At 46.7% G+C, this 17679-nt stretch overlaps 1 protein-coding gene across 2 annotated transcripts in view; it reads right to left on the bottom strand.

Annotated features, from left to right (window-relative positions):
• ITGA9 (integrin subunit alpha 9) overlaps positions 1 to 17679 on the bottom strand; it is a 364736-nt gene that overhangs the window by 67072 nt on the left and 279985 nt on the right. For both annotated transcript variants that reach the window (XM_086365876.1, XM_086365877.1), the window contains exons 21-23: positions 10832 to 10921; positions 8423 to 8531; positions 1655 to 1762 (exon numbers count right to left, since the gene is read on the bottom strand). In XM_086365876.1, the coding sequence (XP_086222002.1) occupies positions 1655 to 1762; positions 8423 to 8531; positions 10832 to 10921 (307 nt within the window). The remainder of the gene's footprint in view (positions 1 to 1654; positions 1763 to 8422; positions 8532 to 10831; positions 10922 to 17679) is intronic.

The following is a 17679-nucleotide window of genomic DNA, read 5'->3' as shown; positions in this document are numbered from 1 at the left end:
ATGTTTTATAGCATGAACTTTTTTCAGTCCACAAATATCAAATATTTACTGAACACATACTATACTCTAAGTATTGTGTATTGGAGTCCCTAGAGATAAGAGTAGCGAGCAGATAAAAGTCCTGTCCTTATACTGTAGGGGCCAGGAGGAAGATAAACTGGTCAAATATGGAAATATATGGTGTGCCAGCTGGTGATGAGGGTGATGGTGGAAGGGTGGGTGAGAGGTTCTGGGACACAGGTTGGTCAGGGAGGGCCTCTCCAAGGATGTGATATTTGAGCAAGTATGAGAAGGAGGTGAGGGCAGAGGTCATGTGACTCTCTGGGGAAGGGTATGCTGGGTAGCAGAAGATCCATGCAAAATTCAGGAGGTGGGAGAGCATCTTCCATGCTCTAGGACCAGCATGGAGGCAGGATGACTGGGGAAGAGAGAGGAGGAAGAGGGGGAGAGGTCAGAGAGGGCAAGAGACAGAATGTGAAGCTGGCTGAGGTGCTGGAAGAATGTGGAGCATAGGCGAGCTATCGGAGGGTTTTGAGCAGAGGAGTAACGTGACCTGACTTACATTTTGGAAGCCCAGCTCTGCTGCTGGGGCACAGACAGACAGCAGGGGGGCTGGCCAGGGGAAGTGGCCTAAGTGAAGAGGCCATTGCAATAAACCAGGTGACAGATGACAGTGCCTTGGACCAGGGTGCTGATGGTAGAGGGGTCAAAAATTGTAACATTGTGATTTGGGGGGAAGGTAGAAACATCAGGTTTGGTGATGGCTCAGATCTGAAGTGTGGGAAAAGGGGTTAAGGGTGACCCACGCCACTGGAAGGATTGAGCAGCCATTTGTGACATGCAGAAGGTCATGGAGGGAAGCAGGTTTGGAGGCGTACCATTGAGAGTTCAGTTTGGTTAAGACAGATTCCTGTTAGGCACCCAGGTAGGGATGGCCTGAAGGTAGCTAACTATCAAAGTCTCTGATTCATGGGAGATACGTGGGCTGGAGAAAAACAACTAGTGTCATCAGCACAGACTGAATACAAAACCAGGGGTCTTGGGGAGATTTATGAGACTGAGTGTAGGGAAAAAAGGCCCTTGGGCCCTGTAGGAACGGGGAAGATGAGGAGAAAGCCAGTGAGAAGGGAGACACCAAGTGAAATGTGATGTCCTAGAAACCAAGGAAGTGGGAGGAATGATCATTGTTGAGACAAAAATCATCTACAGTTGACTTAGGATCAAGCAGAATTGTATATTCTGCATATGAACTTGAGTTTCCACCTACACTTATGTCTTATGCATGAATCCTTCACCCTCCAGGCATCAGTGGCCCTATGAGAATCTTTATGAGTGCTGGTGAATCTTCCCCTTAGAAACACACATTCAGATACATACAAGACTGCAAACAAGTGTGGAGGTTCCAGGAGCCGGTAAAGTCCATCCCAGAAGTCAGGTTCATAAACAGCCCTTGGCCATCCCCAAACAGGTCTTCTCATGGTATGAACCAATCTGTCTCAATGTAGAAGTTCAGAACTTGCAGGTTTCCCAGCTTTTCCAGGTATGTTTCCATAGGTTAGAATGAGTTGACCTTTCTGGGCTCTTGGGTTGAACACAAAACGTGAATGGGCTGGCTCAAGTCTCAAAGCAAGCGTGAAAACAAATGAGAACTCACCACCATCTCCTGCACATGAAACATCTCTGCTCCACCAGGTGACAGTCGATTGGGGAAGGACATGCTGACAGATGACCCAGGAAGGGTGCTTGGCCCAGTGTTATAGACCTGTGGGTGTGAGACACACACGGCATGGTTTAATAGAAATAGAGATCTTCATTTCATGTCTACATTATATATTCTAAAATCCTTTGAAATGATACACAGAGATACTAGGGTTTAGGATCTAGAAGGTCATGACTTGAAATGAAATATCAAATGACGGGAAATTTCAATGACATAGAAATCTTTCTAATGTGCATTAAAAACCCACAAACTTTCAAGTTACCTTATTTCCCCCGTTAGCATTTTCTTATCTTCTGCTGCTAACAATTATACTTATTTTGACCTGGAAATTTACTCATAGACTGTTACACGGGTGGGAGTTTAGAAATAATCTAGATTAGTAGTTCTCAAACTTTTAACACATATCAGAATAATCAAATGGTTTTCTTAAAACCTAGACTGGAGTAAGGTCACACCCAGAGTTTCTGGTTAGGGTGGGGTGGGGGCTGAAGGGTTTGAATATCTTTTTTATTTTGGCCATGCCACATGGCGTGTGGGATCTTAGTTCCCCAATCAGGGATCAAACCCGGGCCCCTGGCAGTTAGAAGCTCAGAGTCCTAACCACTGGACGGCCAGGGAAGTCTTGCCTTTCTAAAGTTCTCAGGAGATGCTGATGTTGCTGGCCCAGAAAACATACTTTGAGAACCACTGATCTGGTCCAACTCTGTTCCTTTTATAGTTGGAGGTAACTGAGACTCTCAAAGACAGAGTGGGTTATCCCCAAGCCAAATGATCTCACTTACAGAAAGGGCTCTTTTTTACTACACTATCTAGCTGATTTGGTTTCTCGGTAACTTTCATCTTACCACTTACGAATACTGTTGGATGACATCTGTGCACATCTTTTCTGTCGCAGCATTTGGTCCTACAATCTTTACCCCTCTCATCCCCCACACAGTCCTCCCCATTTTTTTTGTCTCCAGCAGCCCATCATCTCTTGAGAAGTGAGAGAAAAGATGGCAGCCACTAAAAGACCCATGAGAGAAAGGAGATGGAGCAGAGACTGACATGAAACTCAAGGAAGAAGTGGAAGATGAAGGAGAGTAAAAAAGATGGGCACATGTATAAAGACAGACAGTAGATTAGTGGCTGCTAGGGCCGGGGCGTAGGAGGAATGAGGAGTGTGGCAGGAGGAAGAATGGCTTCTCAAAGATGTCCCTGTCCTAATCCGTGGAAACTGTATGTTATATTACATGGCCAGGGGGATTTCAGGTTGCTAAGAAGCTGACTTTAAAATCAAGAGATGATCTTGGATTATCCAGGTGGGTGCAATGTAATGACAAGGGTCCTTATATAGGGAAGTGGGAGACAGAGTCAGAAACAGGGAAATGTACTGTCAAAAAGATGCAACCAGTCACTGCTGGCTTTGAAGATGAAGGGGGCCATGAGCCAAAGAACGCAGCAGCTTCCAAAAGGAGGAGAATCACCACAGAAGAAAGAAACAGATTCTTCCCCAGAAAGGAACACAGCCCTGCTGACACCTTGCTTTTATAGACCAGTGAAACCCTTGCAGACTTCTGTCCTCCAAAATTGTAAGATAAAATAAACTTGGCACAAAGTCTGTAGTAATTTGTTATAGCAGCAATAGGAGACTAATATAAGGAGTGACTGCTAACAGGCATGGAGTTTCTTTTTGCAGGTGAAAAAAATGTTCTAAAATTAGATTATGGAGAAAGTTGCACAGTGGGGAAAGTCATTGCATTGTACACTTTAAACAAGTGAACTCTAAGGTATGTAAGTGGTAACTTGATAAAGATGTTAGCTTATTTTTAAAAAGATGGGTAGGGGCAAAAGAGAGGAGTGGCCTGGGGACTAGAGAGAGGATTCAGGGCATCTCTGAAGCTGAGGTCAGCAGGGCAGAGCCTGGCGATGGGTTGGACAAGTTAGCAGATCTTCACACTTGGCAGAATATACAAGGGTCTAGCTCCAGCCAGCTCTTCCCTAGAAAACTTGTCTTTGTTTTTTTTTTTTTTTTTTTTGCAATAGTGGGTTTTGCTTCAGAGAACAGACACAAAAAATCATCGAGTGGATGAGTAGTTGCTGCCAACTCTTGATTCAAAAAGAACACAATTCACCCATAACAACAACCCTAAGGCACAAGAAAAGGAAGGACTATCCAACCACAATGGAAATCGTTAATTTGAAGTGAAATGTGAGAGCACAGCATTGAAAGGAAAACCTATTGACCTGTCTGGGAAATCACAATTAAAGCATGAGTGAGGAAAAAGAAGTTGATTTTGTTTTGCATTAGTTCATCCACCAGAACCGGACAGATGGAGAGCTTGTATTACCATATTTTTAACAAATGTCTTAATGTTTGACTCTCTGCAAACATTCCCGTGTAACATCTGCATTATTTTTCATCATCATTTTTCAAATGAGGGAAATTATTGATTTGATTTAAAAAAAAAACAACTATTGATGGTCAATAAATTTTTACGTCTGTGAAGAAAAAAACTCTGATGAAACTTTGAAACCAATTCTAAGACCAGTGTCTCTGCCTTTCTCCCATCAGCACTTGCAGAACAATCTTTAAACAATGACATAGCTTGTTGAATATTAGCTTTGAAAAGACCCAGAAAAAAAATCTCTTTGTATGGAAAGTCTCGTGCCTTTTTTCAGGAGAGATGTTGCCAGAATAACGCTTCTCTGATGGTTCAGACAGTAAAGAATCTGCCTGCAGTGAAGGAGAACTGGCTTTCATCTCTGGGTTGGGACGATCCCCTGGAGAAGGGAATGGCAACCCACTCCAGTATTCCTGCCTGGAGAATTCCACAGAAAGAGGCTACAGTCCATGGGGTAGCAAAGAGTTGGACAAAACTGAACGACTAACACTTTCTATTCATTTTCCTGACCCTATTCTCCTCTACTATCTCCACCTGTTTTTGGATGACTATCACCATTAAGCTGGTCAGTGGCTTTCCTGCAGGATGGTCAGAATCATGACAATTATACCAGAAAACAAGTTGTCAGAGAATTGTAAGGAAACTGTCAGCTTTGCTAACCCAAGATTTCCTTTCCATCAGTAACACACACTATCCATCTTTCAGACTCAGCCAATTTCCTTAATCCTGAACAGAATGCTATGTACTTCCTCAGGCAACTGATAATCAGGAGGGGAATCTTAGGGTCATGCCAGTCACTCACTCCCAGGGCCCTGATTCCCTAACCTGTATCCTATGTCAGGTCAGAAGAAAGCTCTTTGTCTGAATACGAAACTTCAAGCTCCCTGTAAAAGTGCCTTCAGAGAAACATGATGTAACCACAGGCTCTCAGATTTCTTTTTTTTAAATAGGAAGAAGAGAACATTTTGTATATTTTTAAAATATCTTTTCATATAACTTCTGTTCTTTTTTGCCTTCTCCTATCAACACTATTTGTAGAGACGTGGATGGACCTAGAGACTGTCATACAGAATGAAGTAAGTCAGAAACAAAAACAAATATCATATATTAAAGCACATATATATATGGGATCTAGAAAAATGGTATAGATGATCTTATTTGCAAAGCAGAAGTAGAGACACAGACACAGAGAAAAAATGTATGGATACCAAGGGGGGAAAGGGGGGGTGGTTCGGGGGGGTTGGGAGGAACTGGGAGATTGGGATGGACATATATACGCTACTGATACTAGCATAAAAAAGACAGCTAATAAGAACCAACTGTATGGCACAGGGAACTCTACTGAATGCTCTTTGGTGACCTAAATGCGAAGGAAATCCAAAAGAGAGGGGATGTATGTATGTGTATAGCTGATTCACACTGTTGCACAGTAAAAACTAATACAACATTGTAAAGCAACTATACTCTAATAAAAAATAATAAAAATTTTATTTTATTGAAGTATAGTTATTTACAACATTGTATTAATTTCTGCAAATACCCTCTTCATTACATGATGTGTGTCATTTGAACCCGTCTAAATAATTTACCTGACGTATCTTTTATTGTAAGACACCTGCAAAACTATAGGTAAGCAATTGAAACTAAAGTGGCTTCCCTGATGGCTCAAGTGGTAAAGATTGTACCTGCAGTGTAGGAGACACAGGAGATGGGGATTCAATCCGCGGGTTGGGAAGATACCCTGGTGGAGAAAATGGCAACCTACTCCAGTATTCTTGCCTGGAAAATCCCATGGACAGAGGAGCCGAGGGGGTTCCAGTCCATAGGGTCACCGCATTCCAATCAATAGGGTCACAAAGAGTTGGACATGACTGAGCACACACGAATAAGTAAAATGAAATAACTTCATCTGGTCTTTATCTGTTTTCTGTCCAACTGCAAAAAGCAATGGAGAAAAAGAAACTAACTGTGAGAAGGAATTCAAAACCACAGAGGTCCTATTCCCAGCAATCACTCTAAAGGTCTTGAAAGCAAGAGTGACCCCATCTTTCTCTTTTCCCCTGTAAATCAAGCATAGGGTGTGACAGCAGGGGCTTAGCTGGCTGGGAGGTGCCTCCTCTCTGAGCTGGGATGTGTGTTATCCATCATGACTTTGGAGGTCTCCTGCCTGGGAGAAAGCTTTGGTGAGAGGGAGACCATTGTTTGCAAGAGACCGCAAATATGTTACTGTCTTTCTCTGGACCCTCACCCTGTCATTATTTGTCATCCCCTTGGTCCACCTAGGAGAGGCCACAGGGAAAGAATATTTTCTTTCAAATAATTATTTGGCCATAGCAGTGGATGCCAGACCGAGAAACCATCTTCTCCATAGGAAAGGATGGAGGGAAGGCAGGAGCAAGCTCTGGGAGCTGGAGCTAGAGCTAGAAAGACGTGGGATGTGGATTACAGTACACTGGCTCCATCACTTCACCCCCAGCTCCTAGCACCTGCTGAGCTACACAGGGGTGTCCCAGGTAACACCCACCTAATCTTGGCCCCAGCCCAGCAGCTCCCAGCTCTCCACCCTGCAGCATGTCCTCTCCTCTTGGGCCTACACTTCCCACATTTGTCAATTAAGGAGAATGTCTGGACAATGCTCTGTCCCCCCAGTTTTATGTTCAAAGACCCTCCTGTTGAACAGTGCTGGCCTTGGGGTCTGTTTTCAGAGAAGGAATCAGCAAATGATGGCTCGCACGCCAGACCTGGTCCACCACCTGCTTTTGTATATCCTGTGAGCTAAGATGGTTTTATACTTTTAAATGTTTGGGGAAAAAACAGAAGATGAATATGTCATAATATGTGAAAATGATGTGTGCTGTGCTGTGCTTTGTTGCTCAGTCATGTCCGACTCTTCACGACCCCATGGACTGTAGCCCACCAGGCTCCTCTGTCCAGGGGATTCTCCAAGCAAGAATGCCCTGCCCTCCTTCAGGAGATCTTCCTGAACCAGGGATCGAACCCAGGTCTCCTGCATTGTAGACAGATTCTTTACCATCTGAGCAACCAAGAAAGCCCAATAATACTGGAGTGGGTTGCCATGCCCTCCTCCAGGGGATCTTCCCAACTCAGGGATTGAACCCAGGTTTCCCACATTGCAGGTGGATTCTTTACTGTCTGTGCCACCAGAGAAGCCCAAGAATACTGGAGTGGATAGCCTATCCCTTCTCCAGGGGATGTTCCTGACCCAGGAATCGAACCAGGGCTTCCTGCATTGCAGGCAGATTCTTTGCCACCTGAGCTACCAGGGAAGCAATTTTATATCATGTGAAAATGAATGAAACTCAAATGTCAGTGTCCACAGCCACAGTTTTGTCCTGTGCATGGTTCCTGGCTACTTCTGCGCTAAAGGAGCCTAGTTGTATAGCTGCTGTGGAGACTGGATGGCCTACACAGCCTAAATAGTTACCCTCTGGCCCTTTGCAGAAGAAGTTTTTCCACCCTTGGTTTAGAAAAGGACAATGTCCTTCAGTGTCCACAGTCCATACCGAGTATACCTGCTGGACACAGTGCTTATATGATAAGGAGAGCCAGCCCTGCTCTTTGGGGAGCAGCGTGTTTCCCCCAGGGAAGTTCCCTTCACTCACATTGCTGTGCTCTTGTAAAACCCCACTTTGAAAGGCTGTTCCTTTGTGGGAGGTGTGGGTACCTAGCTAGGTCAGCAAGGAGAAACCCAGGATTAAGCATGCGTGTGTGCTCAGTCACTTAAGTCATGTCCGACTCTGCAACCACATGGACTGCAGCCCACCAGGCTCCTCTGTCCACGGGATTCTCCAGGCAAGAGGACTGGAGTGGGTTGTCATGCCCTCCTCCAGGGGATCTTCCTGACCCAGGGATTGAACTCATGTCTCCTGCATCTTCTGCATCACAGGTGGATTCTTTACCACTGAGCCACCGGGGAAGCCCCCAGGATTAAGAGGACACGACAAATCCTCGAGGCTGCCCTGCCCACAATGTGAAGAATGATGGAGAACCAGAAGGGGTCCTCTGTGGACCATCTGGGTGGGGATGCATGCTGGGTCCAAAGGTCTGCTGGGGAAGGCTGGCATTCATCATGCCTTTTTCCCTCCAAATACTGAAAAGCAGAGGGGGCTACACAGCAGAGTACCAGGCAGCAAAGGGATTGTTTCTGTGTGTGGTTACAGAAAACACATACACACTCAGGCTGGGAAGAGTTTCTCTTAGAAAAAGCCTGGCCCTTTGGTTGCTTTTCATAGAAGGCACATCCCATGGGCCCGTCCCTTGGTACCCAGTGATAGAGAAGGTCTCCATGGGTGGGTACCTGAAGGGTGACGTTGAGGGGTTGGAAATGACACTCCAGGTCATCCAGTTGAATGAAGTTGGATGCGTCCACAGACTCGCCGTACACAAAGGAGGTTGGAGACATGATTCTGAAAGAGGAAAGCATGAAATCTGTCATCCCAATGCAGGGTCACCGCTATCCTAGGAGCTCAAACATTTGTCTCTATTGAATCTAGAGCTCAAACATCTGTCTCTAGTGAATATAGAGCTCAGACATCTGTCTCTGTTGGATCTAGAACCTGGCTCCCCTCAGGGTCCCCCACCAAATGCTTCGCTTCTGGAACTGCTCTTTCTCTCTCTTGTAAATGGACACAGCCAGACCTGTACTTTTTAAGCAGACATTCCCAGTAATGTCTGGTCATCTTAGGTCAAATCAGTAAGTTATGTATACAATGTACTAGGATTATACTTCTAAAATGAGAAGAAAGACCATGGTAGCTTTGATTTCAGTTTTTAAACTGGATTATAAAATCAGTGAAGTCGCTCAGTCGTGTCCGACTCAGTCGTGTCCGACTCTGCGAACCCATGGACTGTAGCCTACCACGCTCCTCCATCCATGGGATTTTCCAGGCAAGAGTACTGGAGTGGATTGCCATTTCCTTCTCCAGAGGACCTTCCTGACCCAGGGATTGAACCCGGGTCTCCTGCATTGTAGGCAGACGCTTTAGCGTCTGAGCCACAAGGGCAGTCCTAGGATTATAAAATTACACGTTTTATTTTGTCATTTGAAAAACATTTTGTGAATTGAAAAAGATTATGACAATATAAGTGAATTATATGTTTGGCATTCTAAGCCCCACTCTGTAACAAATTAAAAAAATAAAGATTTTCAGGCTACCAAAATTACTAGAAATTAGGTATTAAAAATTGAGTCCTTACACTAATAGCCTTTTTCTTTAGATTTCAAATGGCTGTGTAAGACGTGATGAAGAATTCCAGCTCAGTGTGTAGTGATGTTTTCAACTTTGTCTGTGTCAATAAACCCCAGGCTCATTTAAATTCCCAGAAAAATAATGGATTCTAGATGAGATTCTAGAAGTCGCTCGCTTGCCTAAACACAATATTGTAAGATTTTTGGTACCAAGTCTAAATAGATAGCAATTAACCTATTTTCAGCTTAAGTGTAGAAATTAGTTTATAAATGTAGTGAGCTGCCACCCAGGTCAAGAGTGGGTTCATTTAAATGAGTGCTGTTTTATGTTCCTGGAAAGATCAGAGGGTTGACTCATTTGTTTAACTGAGGGCTTCGTTGGGGGCTGTTAACACCTCACAAGGAGGCCTCCAGGGTCTGACAACAGGATCAAGAGAGCCCTGTTTTCTCTTTCATTCCCTAGGACAGGGCTTGGTCCATGGACGTTCTCACTGTGCGTCTGAGGAGAAAGTAAATAAACTACATGGTTAAAAACAGAGCCATGAACAGAGGCAAATCTGTGTTGGTTTGCAAATATATTCCACCAAAGCCTCATGTCTAAAGAACGTGATGAAAAACGCCAAGAGGCAGGAACGCCCACCGGAGACTCATTCCTGACACCCAGCAGAGCTGGGAGCTTTGCAGGCATGGCTCCTTCTGCAGCGTATTAACTTTTCTACGTGCGGCTAAGGCCAGGACCCAGGAGCACTTGAATACTGAAAAATGAGAGACTTTGACCCTCTAGAAAGTTCAGCTTGCCTGTGGGGCAAAGGTTCAACAGGTCCTCATTTGATCTAAACTAATTGTGCAAATCCTTTTTCCTCTATCGTGCTCTGTTTCTGAAGCCGGAAACAGGAACTGGCTTCTCATTTTTCCAGGCCTGTGTTTTGGCTGAAAACCACGCAGGCTTGTTTTGGGTCCCTGCTGCCTGCAGCCCTGATTTCCAACAGCGCCAGAGGCACTGAGCAGGTGTGGACTTCAGCCAGACAGTGTGCCCACTGTGACTGGCCCTGCCCACCCACTCTGCAGGAGGATGGGAAACACGCAAAACCAAAGCTGACTAGAGGCTACTCAGAAAGCAGGCCCGCCTTCCCTGGGACGCATTGGCTGTAACCTCTGGCCCAGCAGCCTTTGGCTGAGATTTTAATCCCAAGAATGGAGCTGCCTGCTACCTTGTGGCACTCCGGAGCGGTGGGCGCTGGGAAGAGATGCATGTAAAGGTGTACAGAATGTTCGAAGGAATTGCGGCTTACACCTGTCATCACACTTCTTGTATAATCTACCAAGTGTGTGGGCAGCTGGGAAAGAGGAGAAAACAGGGAGGGAGGAGGGAGTGAGTCACTGTAGCTAAAGCTTCATCTTGCATTTCCAAGCCAGGCAGAAGTGGAAGTGGCAGGGCCACCGGCTCCTGGCCATACAAGCAAACACCAGAGAAGCACAGGGTTCCGCCCCAGGCAGCACTGTGTCCTGGCTACTCACCCCGTGATGGACGTGTCCACCTCGTGCATCAGCGGCACCGTCAGTGTGAGGACGTTGTTGTGAAGGGACTCTGAGCGCTCCACGTTGCCGCTGTGCAGGGAGAGAGGACGGGATGCCAGTCAGCACAGCCTGCCCGCGATGGGCCTCTCCCCTCCCAAAGAGGGACAGCTCTCTGTTCCGTACCTTTTTACCCTCAACTCTGTTTTTGGTCCCTGTATGGCATCACCGTGGGCACTCTATGGTTTCAGTTGTGTTCCCCACCCCATAAAGATGTGAGGGCCAGTAGTGTACAGGGAAGGTGACCCCAGGAGACAGCAGGGGGTAGACAGGAAGGCAGGCAGACAAGCAGGGCATGTGATCCAGGTCAGCCGGGCTCCATCTGACCAGGGAACTCCAGGAGGCAGTGTGGAGTACCCACCCTCATCTTCCAGCTGAAGCCATGGGAGCTGATCAATGAGTCCTGAGACCTGCTGGGGGGTGGGGGTGGGGGATTAATTCCCTGGCATGTGACCTATGTGCACGGTGAGTGAGGTCTGGCCAGAGAAAGCCTCAGGCAGAAGGACAGGTGCTGGGAATGGGAACTGTCCAGTGTGTGTGTGGTAGAGGCGAGCTCTGAGAGGTTATGGGTGGGCACCAACAGCGTGTGCTGCTTCTGCAGGGCTTATTCCATGAATAATGGACAACCGAGGTTAGGGCACTGCAGTTGGGAAGACGTTTGCTTGCATTTAGCAGCTATTTCCCATCTAATGGCATCATCCATCATCCACGGACAACCAAGCCCAGGAGAGAGGCCCTGGGTAGCACCATCTCGATAAATACCACAGGAGCTCCTGCTATAGGACTTCTGGCTCAAACAGGTTCACATACAGGCCTCCTCCTCTGGGTGAGGAAAAACAGAAGGGGGAGGCTTGCAGGGTCATTCTGGAAAGGTCACCACAAGGTGGGTGATGGTGTTGAGGGCTACCATGTGCCAGGCACACCCCCAGCCATGACGGAGCTGGGTATTCAGAGTAACCCCAGGGAGAGGGGCTCACCCACTGCTGACAGGTAAGGAGCAGCTCAGACAGATTAGGTAATTTGCCCCAAGGACCCACAGCAACTGCTTTTCCGCTGTGACGCCTTTTCCTGATGCCAGATTTGGGGGTTTGGGGGAGGGGAGAAGAGGACAAGAGAGAAGGCCCAGTTTCCCTTCATAGCTTTATGAGATTTCAAATATGAACTGTGATTATTATTGCAGAAAAGCAATCGCCTTGGAAAAAAGCACGGCTATTGGGAACACAGTGCTGAACCTGGCACCTACACTTGGTTCCACCTCACGGAGTGAACACGGGGTCCCAGCTGAAAGCTAAGTTCACCCTCCAGGGGTGGAAGGCAGGACCTGCTGCTGAAGTTTGGACACAGCTCATCCGGACCACTTCCCATCACATCATCCCCCAAACTTGCGCAGAGTTCCTCTCCCCACCAGCAAGTGCTGAATGAAACCGTTTTTCAACAGACTCACAGCCCCTCTCCTCCTCTCTCCTATTGTTCTGAAACAATGGTGCTCTGTGACTCTGACCCCTGACTTCTCTTCTGTCTTCCGCAGATGAGGTGACATCCATCACGGTTTGCAGAAGCAGCAGGATCAGGTGCCCATGCAGCCCCACTTCCCTGCCCTTCCTTTCCCAGGGGCACAATAAACGCTGTGCAATCTCTGCACAGGAAGGACCAGAGGCAACTCCTGAATGGGTGGGGGGATGGCAACACCTGGGCCTGCTCCCTGCCCCGACCCAGTGTCCTGCCAAGTCTGAGAAATCAGTTCCTGATGGAAGCGCCACCCTGTGCCCTGCCATTTGTCCAGCCACCTGTGGCTGCTGGCAGCTCTGGCCCAACAGTCTCATCTGTCATCGGGGGACCGCTCCAGACTGAGTGAGGTTGCAAAGTTGAGATAAAGAGGCTTAACATCAAAAGGCCCCCAGTTATTCTGCAAGCTCGTGACTTAGGATGCTTCCCAAAGTCTGCAGAGCCAGGCTGCCAGACAGAAGCTCTTGAGAAACTGTTTAGTCTCAACTTTCTGTCCTCCTAAATCCACAAGTAGGCAAGAGAGCTTCAAAGAGTGGTGATGGGAAGAAAACGATGATTGGTATTTTAACTGTGGCTTTCAAGATAAGGAGCTTTAAGGATTGTTCTGTCACAGCAGGGAGTCCGGTACTGTGGCTGCCCTCTGGGACAGTAAGATCAGATTTTCACCAAAGTCTGGAGTGTAATTGGTGCCTGAGACATTCAGCTGCAGGTTTAATAAGCAATATAGTTTCTTTAACAACTGCAATTCAAATAATTAGAAGATTCTGATTATTTAATTACTTAAGCTACCAATACTAGCTTGGCTAGGTGTTCAGTAATGCTATATAGAAATATTAATGTACATAAAAGGATGTTCTTGAATTTGTAAATTATAAGGGTTTTCTTACGTGCCCAGTACTGCATCTGTAAATAACAGGTGCTTAATAGATGTGTGTTGAGTGAAACTGTGCCCAGTACAGAGTTAGGGACTACACAGAGTAATCACTTGATGAGACTTAAAAAAAAATTCAATGCCCAGATCTCATCCCAGACAAATTAGATGAGGATCCCTGTAGGGAGGCTCCCAGGTGATCCCAGTGGGCACCTAGGATTAGAGCACCACTGGTCTATGGACATGGGACCAGGAGATGAAATTTTCACCCTGGTGTTGTTGCGTCCCTCCTTTGATACCTTAGATTAACCCTGAGTGGGACTGGGAGGTAGCTGGAGTTTCCTCTTTTTGACAAAGAAAGTCTCTTTCATGTCATATTTCCTGCCCAAATGTTCCTTCTCAGGAATATCAGCTGCCTGAGCTGTTGAGAGACCCAGACAGCACATTGATGGGAGAGTTTTCTATGGATCCCAGAAACAGCAGGAAAATGACAATTTTCAGGCTTGAACAGGCATCTGCTCCCCTTTACTAAATCCATCTTGCACTCTCTCACTCTGGGCAAGCTGTTGCACTGTATCACTCCCTTCCTCCAAAACTATCATTTTCTCCCCACTGCTGGAGGAAAGCAGTTGAGACTTCCCGGGCCCTGTGTGGCCCAGCCCAATCTCCTCTTTCAGCGCCACCTTCCTTTTACTGCCCATGTATATTCTCCGCCCTTCCTCTAAGACGGTCAGGAATCTCCACCACAGTCCAGTGCCCACCCACCACATGGGTGTGACAGAGCAGGCTGTGCCATGCACATCCTCACTTGGGCTTCTTCAGCCTGAAAACAGAGTCCTCTGTTCAAATGCCTCCACCCCAGTGAAGCCCTTCTGGATTCTATGGGAACAAAGAATGGGAACAAAGTCTACCTCCTCTGTGCTTTGCATGTATCTCTGTTAGATCACAACCATGAACGACATGACCGTGAAAATAGTGTGAATAAAAAATAATCGTGTCTTGCATAATTTCAAAGCTTGCAAGCCCAGCCAATTGTAATTAGAAATGCTATACTACTCCTGTGGCAGTAATACCCTGACGAACTGCACTGGAAAGTTGTGTAGGATTTGGGTGATTGCTGGGGTATATTTTAACATCCACTTTGGTTCTCATTTCCATCTGCTTTGCATAGCCTATTACAATATATAGAATATAATTAGCGTTTGTCCCACTAGTGCTGAACTAAAGGCCAGAAAGTCATCACCTCTGGAGTGAATGCTGGGTATGACAATACACAGTAAGGAGGGTCAAACAACCACTGTGATGTGCTGTGCTCTCATTTTTAGATGAAAGAACATTCTCTAAAATATTAAAGAAAATGCCCCCCCGCCTCCCAAAATTGGGAAAGTGGCATTAAAAGCAAAAATATGCTAGTGTGGTGGGAGATTGAGGGGCTCTGAAAATCTATGCTTCACAGTTGTTCCAAAGGGAAAATTAACCTTAATTCTGTGAGTTTTAAATAACATTGAGACTAGCAAGGCCTCCAGCGAAAAAACAAAGCCCTACCAGTGCCTTTGCTGTCTGCTGTTGCCTTATACAGTATTTGTTGGGGCCTGACCTAAGCTTCCCAAACGCACAGAGACTTCAGGCTTTGGGGGCAAAGCCATTAATAGAAAGAGGCAAGATAGAACTGCAGGTGACGTTGAAAGATTCAGCACTTGGGAAGAATATTAGTCTAATCTTTGGGTAATTGATGTTTTAGTGAAAATTCAAGAACCACTCATGCTGGGGTGAGTATGACAGCATGTTAAAGTTCAAGTTTTGGCTGAGGTACAATAGATGCCAAAATTCAGAGGAAAGCACTAACTCAAGATTTACTACGTCTGGTGGCAAAAATCCAAGCTGTAACATCACGGATGTAACGGAGTTGGGAGAGGAGGATTCTTAGAGACAGATTTTGGAGAAAACGGTCCATAGTCAGGAGGGTGACTGCCTTTTAAGTCAAGTTTTAGGGACCCTCTTCAGGACAGTCAGACGCAGGCCCCAGAAACATAAGGGGAAGGGGCTGCTGGCTCTCCTCTCCTGACCCCACAAGATCGCCTGCCTTTCCAGGGACTGTCAGGGGTGAGACTCCTGAGTGGGATCTGAATGTGAGAGTCAGTGTGAGGTCACCTTTGGTCCTGGCCCTGGGTACAGTCTTGGCAGCAGGAGCTGAAGGCATCTCCAGCTGCCTAGAGGCTGAGGTTGGAGGATGTAATGAGGGGGGAAGCACAGGTGAGCATCCCCAGTTGGGGGGTGGACAAGGGGAGGGTCTCCAAAGGAGAAGAGTCAACTCAAGACACCCAGACTGACTGCTCACAGCACTGCCTGTTTAGTAAAACCTTTCTTGTTTCCCTTTGACCTCTCACAACCCCGGCTGTGAGCCTGGAGGGCTCTCAGGAAAAGCAGGAGGGCCAGCAGAAGCACCACTGGAGGAAAGCTAGACAACCCACAGAAAGGCTACCCTCCTCCAGCCTTGCCTTGGGGAGGGGAGGAAGCCTTAAGTTGCAATCAAGTTTTGATTACTTCATGGGACAAGACACTTTGATTATGGATTAATGAATTATTTTGAGGCTTGAAGTGACTATAGGACTATTAACCAAGAGTGAGCTGTGAACCCATGGGACTGTCCTAGACTGTCTCCGAGAACCAGAAATGAACAACCCTTGCCAAGTGGGCTTAAAGAGAGTAGGGATGAAAATGAAGTTGCTTTACGCTTGCCAACGAGTGCACCGTACTCGATGGATGAATCATAATGCTGCCGTCTCCCTCTGAAATTTATGTTCATTTGTTCATGATCCAACCCCTGCAGCCAGCACACTGCTCCCCAAGAGCAGGGATTTTTACCAACTTTGGTCCCTGCTGTATCTCCCCTTGTCTGACACAGTGGCTAGTTGGAGTAAGTACTCGAAGGTTTTGTAGAATGAGGGGTTCTGCCTGCCCTGGGCTGTTCTGCATCTGCTTCCATCTCTGGACCAACCCCTTCTTGACGTGGTTTGAGATGGAAGACTCTGTCTCACTCATCCCTACTCCCTTTTCAGCTCCCACTTGGTGCTTTAAACTTGATGGACACGCACAGGGTTGAGAGGAGTGGTCCAGAGCTGGACTCCTTGCTTAATAACCAGGCACGGCGTATGGGGGTCAGATGCCCAGCTGAGCTGGTGCCTGTTATCCTGCATGACGGGGCTCGTGTACAGAGTCTGGGAGATGACCTTCTCTCTTAAGTCAGAATGTGGGACCAGGAGCTCCTTCTCGGTGCTTGAGGGTGCTGTCCTCCTTGGAGGAAGGCCTGGGTTGCGCACCTTCATTTCAGAGATGACCGTGTGGTTGGGGGAGGAGCCTGAGTTTCACAAAGCTCAGTCCATTGCCTTGCTCTGCACCCCAGATCCTGTGGGCCTCCAGGCCCGGCTGCATGCTAACCTGTGGCTGCGTGACTGCCTTGGCCTGGTTGACTTGTAGCCACTGGTTTTGTGGTCTGCTCACCAGTGTCTGGCCTTCCATTTTCCCGGCCTCCCTTAGTCATGAGATTCCTGATCTTGTTATCTCACCACCTTTCTTTTCTGTGCATTTTGCCTGATCTTGCCCTTCTGAGTGTTTGGTTCAGATCTCCAGACCACCTCTGGGATGGACCTAGGCCTCTTGGCATGACATTTTGGCTTGAAGATTAAGGCAACTAGAGAAAAAACATGATAATTGAATGCCTGATCCTTATTCAGACTCTGGACCAGTATAATAATGGCTACACAGTCATTCTTGGGATAATTAGAAAGTGGGCTAGAGATTAGATAACAGCCTTGCATCAGAGTTACAGCTCCTGAATTTAATAACTCTACCAGGGTTATTTAAGAGAATGGCCTCATTCTTAGGAAGTACATGTGAAAGTACTCATGGGTAAAGGGGCATGATGTCTGCAACTTACTTTCAGATGATTAAGGGGAAAAAAACCATACACAGAAAGAGAATAACAAAATAAAAGAGGCAGAGTGTCAAGCCTGAGTGAATCTGTAGAAAGGGTGTATGGGAATTCTTTGTACTATCCTTCACAACATTTATGTTAAGTTTAAAATCATTTCTAAATTAAAATTCAAGTAAAAAGGTTGCCTATCCAATCTATACAATCAAAGCTTGTGTCTCCCTATTCATCCACCTAAATACTTCTCCTTCCATCCCAGTCAAGCCCTACTCAGATGGTAGGTACTTTGAGGCAAGTGTGGATTCTGGCTTGTGTGGGCAGTTTATTAGCCTAAAGCCCCTCCCAGGCACCCCTGGCCACACTGGTGTGTGTGTGAGAGAGGCAGGAGCGCAGCCCCGAGGGAAGACATCACTACTGCACAGTCCCCTTTCTCTATCTGTCCACTTGGTTCCTAGGACAAGCTCTCTCTTGAGGGCCATCTTT

The sequence above is a fragment of the Bos grunniens genome, chromosome 22 (assembly GCF_055505025.1).
Source record: "Bos grunniens cultivar Pamir isolate PY7600 chromosome 22, Bosgru_T2T1.0, whole genome shotgun sequence".
NCBI lineage: Eukaryota > Metazoa > Chordata > Mammalia > Artiodactyla > Bovidae > Bos > Bos grunniens.
The sequence above is the reverse complement of the archived record's forward strand: the minus strand, read 5'-3'. Positions and strand labels throughout refer to the sequence as shown.